The sequence below is a fragment of the Ranitomeya variabilis genome, chromosome 5 (assembly GCF_051348905.1).
Source record: "Ranitomeya variabilis isolate aRanVar5 chromosome 5, aRanVar5.hap1, whole genome shotgun sequence".
In the NCBI taxonomy this organism is placed as follows: Eukaryota; Metazoa; Chordata; class Amphibia; order Anura; family Dendrobatidae; genus Ranitomeya; species Ranitomeya variabilis.
This window is the reverse complement of record NC_135236.1, coordinates 32319334-32332263: the sequence shown is the minus strand read 5'-3', so window position 1 is coordinate 32332263 and position 12930 is coordinate 32319334. Positions and strand designations below refer to the sequence as shown.

Below are 12930 nucleotides of genomic sequence, written 5' to 3'. Positions count from 1 at the left end.
TCAGTGTGTTCCTCTATAACAGTACCAGCCTCAGTGTGTTCCCCTATAACAGTATGTGCCTCAGTGTGTCCCCCCCTATAACAGTACCAGCCTCAGTGTGTCCCCCTATAACAGTACCAGCCTCAGTGTGTTCCTCTATAACAGTACCAGCCTCAGTGTGTCCCCCCTATAACAGTACCAGCCTCAGTGTGTCCCCCCTATAACAGTACTAGCCTCAGTGTGTCCCTCTATAGCAGTACCAGCCTCAGTGTGTTCCTCTGTAACAGTACCAGCCTCAGTGTGTCCCCCTATAACAGTACCAGCCTCAGTGTTTCCCCCTATAACAGTACCAGCCTCAGTGTGTCCCTCTATAACAGTACCAGCCTCAGTGTGTCCCTCTATAACAGTACTAGCCTCAGTGTGTTCCTCTGTAACAGTACTAGCCTCAGTGTGTCCCCCTATAACAGTACCAGCCTCAGTGTGTCCCCCTATAACAGTACCAGCCTTAGTGTGTCCCCTATAACAGTACCAGCCTCAGTGTGTCCCCCTATAACAGTACCTGCCTCAATGTGTCCCCCTATAACAGTACCAGCCTCAGTCTGTCCGCCTATAACAGTACCAGCCTCAGTGTGTCCCTCTATAACAGTACCAGCCTCAGTGTGTTCCTCTGTAACAGTACCAGCCTCAGTGTGTCCCCCTATAACAGTACCAGCCTCAGTGTGTCCCCCTATAACAGTACCAGCCTCAGTGTGTCCCCTATAACAGTAACAGCCTCAGTGTGTCCCCCTATAACAGTACCTGCCTCAATGTGTCCCCCTATAACAGTACCAGCCTCAATGTGTCCCCCTATAACAGCACCAGCCTCAGTGTGTTCCTCTATAACAGTACCAGCCTCAGTGTGTCCCCCTATAACAGTACCTGCCTCAATGTGTCCCCCTATAACAGTACCAGCCTCAGTGTTTCCCCCTATAACAGTACCAGCCTCAGTATGTCCCCCTATTACAGTACCAGCCTCAGTGTGCCCCCCTATAACAGTACCAGCCTCAGTCTTTCCGCCTATAACAGTACCAGCCTCAGTGTGTCCCTCTATAACAGTACTAGCCTCAGTGTGTCCCTCTATAACAGTACCAGCCTCAGTATGTCCCCCTATAGCAGTACTAGCCTCAGTGTGTCCGCCTATAACAGTACCAGCCTCAGTGTGTCCCTCTATAACAGTACCAGCCTCAGTGTGTCCCCCTATAACAGTACTAGCCTCAGTGTGTCCGCCTGTAACAGTACCAGCCTCAGTGTGTCCCCCCTATAACAGTACCAGCCTCAGTGTGTTCCCCTATAACAGTACCAGCCTCAGTGTGTCCCCCTATAACAGTACCAGCCTCAGTGTGTCCCCCTATAACAGTACCAGCCTCATTGTGTTCCTCTATAACAGTACCAGCCTCAGTGTGTTCCTCTATAACAGTACCAGCCTCAGTGTGTCCCCCTATAACAGTACCAGCCTCAGTGTGTCCCCCTATAACAGCACCAGCCTCAATGTGTTCCTCTATAACAGTACCAGCCTCAGTGTGTTCCTTTCCTCTATAACAGTACCAGACTCAGTGTGTTCCTCTATAACAGTACCAGCCTCAGTGTGCCCCCCTATAACAGTACCAGCCTCAGTGTGTTCCCCTATAACAGTACCAGCCTCAGTGTGTCCCTCTATAACAGTACCAGCCTCAGTGTGTTCCCCTGTAACAGTACCAGCCTCAGTATGTCCCCTATAACAGTACCAGCCTCAGTGTGTCCCCCTATAACAGCACCAGCCTCAGTGTGTTCCTCTATAACAGTACCAGCCTCAGTGTGTTCCCCTATAACAGTATGTGCCTCAGTGTGTCCCCCCTATAACAGTACCAGCCTCAGTGTGTCCCCCTATAACAGTACCAGCCTCAGTGTGTTCCTCTATAACAGTACCAGCCTCAGTGTGTCCCCCCTATAACAGTACCAGCCTCAGTGTGTCCCCCCTATAACAGTACTAGCCTCAGTGTGTCCCTCTATAGCAGTACCAGCCTCAGTGTGTTCCTCTGTAACAGTACCAGCCTCAGTGTGTCCCCCTATAACAGTACCAGCCTCAGTGTTTCCCCCTATAACAGTACCAGCCTCAGTGTGTCCCTCTATAACAGTACCAGCCTCAGTGTGTCCCTCTATAACAGTACTAGCCTCAGTGTGTTCCTCTGTAACAGTACTAGCCTCAGTGTGTCCCCCTATAACAGTACCAGCCTCAGTGTGTTCCTCTATAACAGTACCAGCCTCAGTGTGTCCCCCCTATAACAGTACCAGCCTCAGTGTGTCCCCCCTATAACAGTACTAGCCTCAGTGTGTCCCTCTATAGCAGTACCAGCCTCAGTGTGTTCCTCTGTAACAGTACCAGCCTCAGTGTGTCCCCCTATAACAGTACCAGCCTCAGTGTTTCCCCCTATAACAGTACCAGCCTCAGTGTGTCCCTCTATAACAGTACCAGCCTCAGTGTGTCCCTCTATAACAGTACTAGCCTCAGTGTGTTCCTCTGTAACAGTACTAGCCTCAGTGTGTCCCCCTATAACAGTACCAGCCTCAGTGTGTCCCCCTATAACAGTACCAGCCTTAGTGTGTCCCCTTTAACAGTACCAGCCTCAGTGTGTCCCCCTATAACAGTACCTGCCTCAATGTGTCCCCCTATAACAGTACCAGCCTCAGTCTGTCCGCCTATAACAGTACCAGCCTCAGTGTGTCCCTCTATAACAGTACCAGCCTCAGTGTGTTCCTCTGTAACAGTACCAGCCTCAGTGTGTCCCCCTATAACAGTACCAGCCTCAGTGTGTCCCCCTATAACAGTACCAGTCTCAGTGTGTCCCCTATAACAGTACCAGCCTCAGTGTGTCCCCCTATAACAGTACCTGCCTCAATGTGTCCCCCTATAACAGTACCAGCCTCAATGTGTCCCCCTATAACAGTACCAGCCTCAGTGTGTTCCTCTATAACAGTAACTGCCTCAATGTGTCCCTCTATAACAGTACCAGCCTCAGTCTGTCCGCCTATAACAGTACCAGCCTCAGTGCATTCCTCTATAACAGTACCAGCCTCAGTGTGTCCCTCTATAACAGTACTAGCCTCAATGTGTCCCTCTATAACAGTACCAGCCTCAGAGTGTTCCTCTATAACAGTACCAGCCTCAGTGTGTCCCCCTATAACAGTACCAGCCTCAGTGTGTCCCCCTATAACAGTACCAGCCTCAGTGTGTCCCCCTATAACAGTACCAGCCTCAGTGTGTCCCCCTATAACAGTACCAGCCTCAGTGTGTCCCCCTATTACAGTACCAGCCTGTGTGCCCCCCTATAACAGTACCAGCCTCAGTGTGCCCTCCTATAACAGTACCAGCCTCAGTGTGTCCCCCATAACAGTACTAGCCTCAGTGTGTCCCCCTATAACAGTACCAGCCTCAGTGTGTCCCCCTATAACAGTACCAGCCTCAGTGTGTTCCCCCATAACAGTACCAGCCTCAGTGTGTCCCCCCATAACAGTACCAGCCTCAGTGTGTTCCTCTATAACAGTACCAGCCTCAGTGTGTCCCTCTATAACAGTACCAGCCTCAGTGTGGGTTCTATAACAGTACCAGCCTCAGTGTGTCCCTCTATAACAGTACCAGCCTCAGTGTGTCCCCCTATAACAGTACTAGCCTCAGTGTGTCTGCCTATAACAGTACCAGCCTCAGTGTGTCCCCCTATAACAGTACCAGCCTCAGTGTGTCCCTCCCTATAACAGTACCAGCCTCAGTGTGTCCCTCCCTATAACAGTACCAGCCTCAGTGTGTCCCCCCCTATAACAGTACCAGCCTCAGTGTGTTTCCTATAACAGTACCAGCCTCAGTGTGTTTCCTATAACAGTACCAGCCTCAGTGTGTTCCCCTATAACAGTACCAGCCTCAGTGTGTTCCCCTATAACAGTACCAGCCTCAGTGTGTTCCCCTATAACAGTACCAGCCTCAGTGTGTTCCCTATAACAGTACCAGCCTCAGTGTGTCCCTCTATAACAGTACCAGCCTCAGTGTGCCCCCCTATAACAGTGCCAGCCTCAGTGTGTGTTCTATAACAGTACCAGCCTCAGTGTGTCCGCCTATAACAGTACCAGCCTCAGTGTGTCCCTCTATAACAGTACCCGCCTCAGTGTGTTCCCCTATAACAGTACCAGCCTCAGTGTGTCCCCTATAACAGTACCCGCCTCAGTGTGTCCCCCTATAACAGTACCAGCCTCAGTGTGTCTCCCTATAACAGTACCAGCCTCAGTGTGTCCCCTATAACAGTACCAGCCTCAGTGTGTCCCCCTATAACAGTACCCGCCTCAGTGTGTTCCCCTATAACAGTACCAGCCTCAGTGTGTCCCCTATAACAGTACCAGCCTCAGTGTGTCCCCCTATAACAGTACCCGCCTCAGTGTGTTCCCCTATAACAGTACCAGCCTCAGTGTGTCCCCTATAACAGTACCAGCCTCAGTTTGTCCCCCTATAACAGTACCAGCCCCAGTGTGTCTCTCTATTATTATTTATTTCTATAGCACCATTGATTCCATGGTGCTGCACATGAGAAGGGGTTACATACAAATTACAGATATCACTTACAGTAAGCAAACTAACAATGACAGACTGATACAGAGGGGCGAGGACCCTGCCCTTGCGGGCTCACATTCTACAGGATGGTGGGGAAGGAGACAGTAGGTTGAGGGTTGCAGGAGCTCGGATGTTGGTGAGGCGGTAGCTCCGGTAGTGATGAGGAGGCAGCGGGGTCAGTGCAGGCTATAAGCTTTCCTGAAGAGGTGGGTTCTCAGGTTCCATCTGAAGGATCCGAATGTGGTTGATAGTCGGACGTGTTGGGGCAAAGAATTAGAGGATGGGGGATATTCTGGAGAAGTCTTGGAGGTGGTTGGGTGAGGAGCGAATAAGTGTGGAGGAGAGAAGGAGGTCTTGGGAGGACCGGAGAATTTATCGGGAGATTAGTTCAGAGCTATATGGAGGAGACAGGTTATGGATGGCTTTGTAGGTCAGTATTAGTAATTTGAACTGGATACGCTGAGGGAATGGGAGCCAGTGAAGAGATTTACAGAGGGGGGAAGCGGAGGAGTAGCGAGGAGAGAGATGAATTAGTCGGGCAGCAGAGTTAAGGATGGACTGGAGAGGTGCAAGGGTGTTAGCAGGGAGGCCACAGAAAAGGATGTTGCAGTAGTCAAGGTGGGAGATGATGAGGGCATGCACAAGCATTTTAGTAGATTGACGGTTGAGGAAAGGATGGCTTCTGGAGATATTTTTGAGCTGGAGGCGACAGGAGGTGGAAAGAGCTTGGATGTGCAGTTTGAAGGACTGGGCAGGGTTAAGGGTTACTCCGAGGCAGCGGACTTCTGGTACGGGGGAAAGCGTGATGTCGTTAATTGCGATAGATAGGTTAGGTATGGAAGATCTATGAGATGGAGGAAAGATGATGAGTTCAGATTTGTCCACATTGAGTTTGAGGAAGCGAGAGGAGAAGGAGGAGGATATGGCTGATAGGCACTCTGGGATTCTGGACAGCAGAGCGGTGACATCTGGGCCAGAGAGGTAGATCTGAGTGTCATCAACATAAAGGTGGTACTGGAATCCATGGGACTTTATGAGTTGTCCCAGGCCAGCTGTATAGATTGAGAAGAGTAGGGGTCCTAGAACAGAGCATTGGGGGACTCCAACAGAGAGTGGGTGGGATGAGGAGGTAGTGTGGGAGTGGGAGACGCTGAATGTGCGGTTGGAAAGGTATGAGGAGATTCAGGATAGGGCGAGGCTTTGATGCCAGAGGAGGAGAGGATCTGTAATAGGAGGCAGTGGTCAACTGTGTCGAAAGCAGAGGACAGGTCTAGGAGGAGGAGTACAGAGTATTGTCTGTTAGCTTTGGCTGTAAGTAGGTTGTTAGTGATTTTGGTCAGGGCTGTCTCAGTTGAGTGATGGGGGCGGAAACCAGATTGTAGATTGTCAAAGAGCAGGTTAGATGAGAGGTGGGAGGAAAGTTCAGAGTGGACGTGCTGCTCCAGGAGTTTGGAAGCGAATGGGAGCAGTGATATTGGGCGATAGCTGGAGATAGCTGCTGGGTTGAGGGTTGGCTTTTTAAGGATAGGCGTGATTGTGGCATGTTTGAACGCAGAGGGGAAGGTGCCAGAAGTTAGTGATAGGTTGAAGAGGTGGGTTAGGGATGGGATAAGTGTGGTGGTGAGGTTGGGGAGGAGGTGGGATGGGGTCGAGCGCACAGGTGGTGAGGTGTGATTTGGAGAGGAGACAATTAAGCCCCCCTTCAGTGATCTTGGAGAGGGAGGTTATGGGGTTTGGGCATTGGTCTGGTATACAAAGGGGTTCTGGTGGTTGAACAATGAAGACTTGCCTTGTCTGGTCGATCTTATTTTTAAAGTGTGTGGCAAAGTCCTAAGCAGAGATGAGGGAGGTTGGAGGGGGTAGTGGTGGGCGGAGGAGGGAGTTAAAGGTTTTGAATAACTGGGGTTGTAGGGCAGGGAGGATACGAGGGTTGTGAAGTAGGCCTGTTTAGCAGAGGGGAGGGCAGATTTGAAAGCGAGTGTTGCCTGTTTGAATGCAGTGAAGTCATCTTGTGAATGTGTTTTCTTCCAACGCCGCTCTTCAACCCTGGATAGTAGCCGGAGCTTTTTAGTGGTGTTATTGTGCCAGGGTTGTCTATCGATACGTCGCACTCTGCCATGGACGAGAGGGGCAACCGTGTCAATAGCTGATGCGAGAGTGGCATTGTAGAAAGCAGCTGAACTGTCTGTGTCATGGAGTGAGGATATGGATGCCAGTGGTAGGATAGAGTCAGAAAGTGTGAAAGTGTCTAGGTGTGCGAGGTTTCTGCGGGGGTGCACATGTTGCTGGACATGGGTGAGCGGTGAGGAGGACAGGGATGAGAAGGTGAGCAGATGGTGGTCGGATAGAGGGAGAGGGGAGGTGGTGAAGTTAGATAGAGAGCAGAGACGGGTGAAGACCAGGTGTAGTGTATGTCCGTCTGGGTGCGTGGCTGCGGAGGACCACTGAGTAAGTCCAAAAGATGAACAACAGAAGTTTGGAGGCTGTTGACTGAGGGGTATCAGTGGGGATGTTGAAGTCACCCATGATGATGGTGGGAATGTCAGCAGAGAGAAAGTGAAGAAGCCAGGTGGAGAATTGGTCAATAAATGCAGTGGCCGGGCCCGGAGGTCGGTACATGACGGCCACTTGGAGGTTGGAGGGAGAGTAGATGCGGACAGAGTGGACTTCAAAAGAGTGGGGGATAAGGGAGGGTAGAGGTGGGATTGGGTTAAAGGTACAGTTTGAAGAAAGGAGAAGACCTACTCTTCCACCATGTCTGTTGCCAGGGTGAGGGGTGTGGGTGAAGTGGAGGCTGCCGTAATACAGCACAGCAGGGGAGGCGCTGTCAGAGGGTGTTAGCCATGTTTCTGTGAGGCTGAGGAAGGCAAGATTGTGAGAGAGAAAAAGGTCATGAATCACATGAAGCTTATTGCAGATTGAGCGGGCATTCCAGAGTGCTGCAGAGAGATGGAGCAGGGTGGTGGGCGTCAGGGGCACGGGTTTTATGTTGGAAAGATTGCAGTAGTTCATATTAGATGGTGAGCGGTAGGACGGGGTAGTAATGGGAGGTATGAGCTGTGGGGGTTCAGGGTTGGGATATATGTCGCCAGCAGTGAGGAGAAGCAGAGAAAGGGAGAGCAGGTGGGAGAAGGAGAGTGTCCGGCTTGTTTTATGTTTTATTAGGACAGATTTGAGGTTGAAGAGCAGGTCAGCAGAGGAGGACAGGTGGGGAGGTAAGAGGGAAGGGGAGATGATTATTTGGTTAGAGAGTGCTGGGGTTTGTGGATAGGGAAGGAGAGAGAGGATTAGTGGAGCAAACACTGTAAGGGCATATGTAAACATGGTGAAGGAGTAAAGGCCCCGTCTCACTTAGCGATTTACCAACGATCACGACCAGCGATACGACCTGGCCGTGATCGTTGGTAAGTCGTTGTGTGGTCGCTGGGGAGCTGTCACACAGACCGCTCTCCCCAGCGACCAACGATCAGGGGAACGAGTTCGGCATCGTTGAAACTGTCTTCAACGATGCCGAAGTCCCCCTGCAGCACCCGGGTAACCAGGGTAAACATCGGGTTACTAAGCGCAGGGCCGCGCTTAGTAACCCGATGTTTACCCTGGTTACCAAAAAAAACAAACAGTACATACTCGCCTTTCGGTGTCCAGGTCCCTTGCCGTCTGCTTCCTGCTCTGACTGAGCCGCCGTACACTGAGCGCAGAGCGCAGCGGTGACGTCACTGCTGCGCTCTCACTTCTCACTGTACGGCCGGCAGTCAGTGAGAGCAGGAAGCAGACGGCAAGGGACCTGACGGACATCAGAAGGCGAGTATGTATTGTTTGTTTTTTTTTACATTTACGCTGGTAACCAGGGTAAACATCGGGTTACTAAGCGCGGCCCTGCGCTTAGTAACCCGATGTTTACCCTGGTTACCAGTGAAGACATCGCTGGATCGGTGTCACACACACCGATTCAGCAATGTCAGCGGGGCCTCAACGACCGAAAAAAGGTCCAGGCCATTCCGACACGACCAGCGATCTCGCAGCAGGGGCCTGATCGCTGGTACGTGTCACACATAGCGAGATCGCTATGGAGGTCGCTGTTGCGTCACAAAACTTGTGACTCAGCAGCGATCTCGCTAGCGATCTCGCTATGTGAGACGGGGCCTTTAGATGGGTTAGTACAAAAGCTATAAGTGCTTATTCAGCAGACAAAAGAGACAGATACATAGAGTGGGGTCCTGACTCCTGCCGTGACTAACTGCCGTTGAAATAACTGCGGCGTCTGTATGCTTAGCTGCGTGATGCTTTGCTGCAGGGATGTGTGTGCCTGACCCCACACACGTGCACCCCTTAAGATGCTACTAAATTTATAGGACTGAGTAAAGGATCAGGTGAGAGGGATTGTGGGACCTGATTGGGGATAAATTAGCAATTGGCCAACACCCCCAGGGGAGGTGACATGATCAAAGGCACTGAGCCTGACTACAACCATATGCTCTGACACCTTGCACCAGATAATATCTCCTGTGACCCCAGCATGGATGTACAGCAGTAAGTATTTAATACAATGCAACAAATGAATTTATCAAACATTCAGCAGGCACATTAAAGGAATTGTTGCAGGATGATAGGCAGCAGATGACCCTCTATAACAGTACCAGCCTTAGTGTGTCCCCCTATAACAGCACTGGCTGCAGAATAGTGAATGGAGCTGCTGTACAATGGCTTCTCACCATTCTCTGTGTCCTGATGGATTGGGGGCCGCATAGACCATCATTGCTCCCCTCTAGTGATGAGTGAATATACTCGTTACTCGAGATTTCTCGAGCACGCTCGGGTGACCTCCGAGTATTTTTTAGTGCTCAGAGATTTAGTTTTCATCGCTGCAGCTGAATGATTTACATCTGTTAGCCAGCATAAGTACATGTGGGGATTCCCCGGCAACCAGACAACCCCCACATGTACTTATGCTGGCTAACAGATGTAAATCATTCAGCTGCAGCGATGAAAACTAAATCTCCAAGCACTAAAAAATACTCGGAGGACCCCCGAGCGTGCTCGAGAAATCTCGAGTAACGAGTATATTCGCTCATCACTAGTCCCCTCCCCGTGGGGCCGCAGATTGTGCACCTCTGGTGTAAGGCCATGTAGGATGCTGAAGTGGTAATGAGTGGCAGACCTTATGAATTTCCTTTCTCCGCAGGGACATACGCGGGGCCCTTTCCTTGTTAGCGCCCCACTATCTACAATCATAAACTGGGAGCGTGAGTTCCAGATGTGGGCCCCCGGCTTCTACGTGGTGACCTACACGGGGGACAAGGACAGTCGGGCCGTCATCCGAGAGAACGAATTCTCCTACCAGGATAACGTCATAAAGGGCGGGAAGAAGGCCTTCAAGATGAAGGTGAGTCGTGTGTTACACTATTTCTCTTGTCCTCCTTTCTTTCTTATTATTTATCCCTTTTGTTTAACCCTTCCAGGCTCAGGCTCAAGTGAAGTTTCACGTTCTTCTCACCTCATATGAGTTGGTCACCATCGATCAGGCTGCCTTAGGATCCATACGTTGGGCCTGTCTGGTGGTGGACGAGGCTCATCGTCTCAAGAACAACCAGTCGAAGGTGTGTATGGTGGGAGTTGTGGCAAGGAAGTAGTCAATTAGCGGATTCCTAAATAGGGGCTTAAAAAATATCACTCTATATTTTACTATTTGCAGTTTTTCCGGGTGCTCAATGGATACCAGATTGACTACAAGCTGCTCCTCACAGGAACCCCTCTTCAGAACAACCTGGAGGAACTCTTCCATCTTCTCAACTTCCTTACTCCGGAGCGATTCAAGTACGTATTACAATGGATTACTGGCTGCTCTTTAAAGGGTACCTGTCACTTGCCAAAATTTATATATTTTGTACACCTGGTGTAAACATCGCTGTTCTTCTGAATCCGCCTTGTTTTTCTTTTATTCATGCGCCTCTCCATTCCCGAGATATTGCCAGCTCTTCATCATATATAAATTTAATCTTCTTAGCCAACTGGGTGTGTTTGTCAAGAAGATGCCCACAGAGAAGAGTTGGAGACCACATCCACTTGGCTAAAAAGACTAGATTTACGTGCAGGAAATAAGGAGTTATATCTCAGGACCGGGGAGGAGCCAGGAACAAAAGAAAAACTACTCCGGGTTCAGGATGTAAAAAAAAAATAAACTTATAGTAAACAAATGTTTTAAAAGGGTCCTTTTCAGTTTTGAGATAAACCTAAAAAGTGACACTAAATTAACTTATGTCACTTTTCTGAAGTACATTTCATTAGCAAATCAGATGATTTATCTCAGTATTACAGAGACTCAAGGTTTATTTTCATGTTAGCAGAGCAAGCTTTTTTTCTGCAGAGTGACATTTTTCCTCACCTCTAGCTGGGGACTGAAATATTGTTATCTATCAACCATGTGATATGATGTTCCTGCGTGCTATGCAGCATTAAAGCAGGATACAGCTACTTACCGTAATCTGCAAGAGGACATGCTTGTACAAGGGTTAATCTTCTAGAGGAGGACATAGCTGCTTGTGCATAGGAAACTTTCTGTTTGCAAAGAGTTAATATTCTAGAAGAGGACACATCTACCTATAAAATGGTTAATCTTTTAGAAGAGCAAGTAGCTGCTTGTACAGAGTTAATCAATTAATCTTCTAGAGGAGGACATAGCTTGTACAGAGTTAATTCTCCAGAGGATGACATAGCTGCTTCTACAGAGTTAAGGTACCGTCACATTAAGCGACGCTGCAGCGATATAGACAACGATGCCGATCGCTGCAGCGTCGCTGTTTCGTCGTTGTGTGGTCGCTGGAGAGCTGTCACACAGACAGCTCTCCAGCGACCAACTATGCCGAAGTCCCCGGGTAACCAGGGTAAACATCGGGTTACTAAGCGCAGGGCCGCACTTAGTAACCCGATGTTTACCCTGGTTACCAGTGTAAATGTAAAAAAAAACAAACACTACATACTTACATTCCGGTGTCTGTCGGGTCCCCCGGCGTCCGCTTCCCTGCACTGTGTAAGCGCCGGCCGTAAAGCAGAGCGGTGACGTCACCGCTGTGCTTTGCTTTACGGCCGGCACTGACACATTCAGTGCAGGAAGCTCTGAGCAGCAGCGCGGACGCCGAGGGACGTGACAGACATCAGAAGGTGAGTATGTAGTGTTTTTTTTTTTTTACTTTTACAATAGTAACCAGGGTAAATATCGGGTTACTAAGCGCGGCCCTGCACTTAGTAACCCGATGTTTACCCTGGTTACCAGTGAAGACATCGCTGGATCGGTGTCACACACACCGATCCAGCGATGTCTGCGGGAGATCCAGCGACGAAATAAGGTGCTGGCCTTCTAGCTCCGACCAACGATATCACAGCAGGATCCTGATCGCTGCTGTGTGTCAAACACAATGATATCACTATCCAGGACGCTGCAACGTCACGGATCGCTATCGTTGTTAAGTTGTTCAGTGTGAAGGTACCTTTAATCTTCTAGAGGCGGACATGACAGCTTATACAGAGTTAATCTTCTAGAGGCGGACATAGCTTGTACAGAGTTAATTCTCCATTGGATGACATAGCTGCTTCTACAGAGTTAATCTTCTAGAGGCGGACGTGACAGCTTATACAGAGTTAATCTTCTAGAGGCGGACATAGCTGCTTGTACAGAGGTAATTCTCCAGAGGAGGACATAGCTACTTGTAAAGAATTAATATTCTGGGGGTGGACATAGCTGCTTATAAAAGGGTTAATCTTCTAAAGGAGCATGTAGCTGCTTGTACAGAGTTAAGCAATTAATCTTCCAGAGGAGGACATTGCTGCTTGTACTGAGTTAATTATCTAGAGAAGGACATAGCTGCTTGTAAAGAATATTCTAGAGGCAGAAATAGCTGCTTACAATAGGGTTAATCTTCTAAAGGAGCATGTAGCTGCTTGTACAGAGTTATTCAATTAGTCTTCCAGAAGAGGACATTGCTGGTTGTACAGAGTTAAAGCGAACCTGTCACCCCCAAAATCGATGGTGAGGTATGCTCACCGGCATCAGGGGCTTATCTACAGCATTCTGTAATGCTGTAGATAAGCCGCCGATGTTACCTGAAAGAGGAGAAAAAGAGGTTAGATTATACTCACCCAGGGGCGGTCCCGCTCCGATGGGCGTCTCAGGTCTGCTCCGGCGCCTCCTATCTTCATTCCATGACGTCCTCTTCCGGTCTCCGCGCCGCTGCTTCAGCGCAGGCGTACTTTGTCTGCCCTGTTGAGGGCAGAGCAAAGTACTTCAGTGCGCAGGCGCCGGTAAGGTCAGAGAGGCCAGGCGCCTGCGCACTGCAGTACTTTGC

The 12930-nt window shown here is 49.7% G+C and overlaps 1 protein-coding gene across 3 annotated transcripts in view; it reads left to right on the top strand.

Annotated features, from left to right (window-relative positions):
• Positions 1 to 12930, top strand: part of CHD3 (chromodomain helicase DNA binding protein 3) — a 79344-nt gene that overhangs the window by 45779 nt on the left and 20635 nt on the right. For all 3 annotated transcript variants that reach the window (XM_077261656.1, XM_077261655.1, XM_077261657.1), the window contains exons 15-17: positions 9774 to 9974; positions 10051 to 10188; positions 10284 to 10405. In XM_077261656.1, the coding sequence (XP_077117771.1) occupies positions 9774 to 9974; positions 10051 to 10188; positions 10284 to 10405 (461 nt within the window). The remainder of the gene's footprint in view (positions 1 to 9773; positions 9975 to 10050; positions 10189 to 10283; positions 10406 to 12930) is intronic.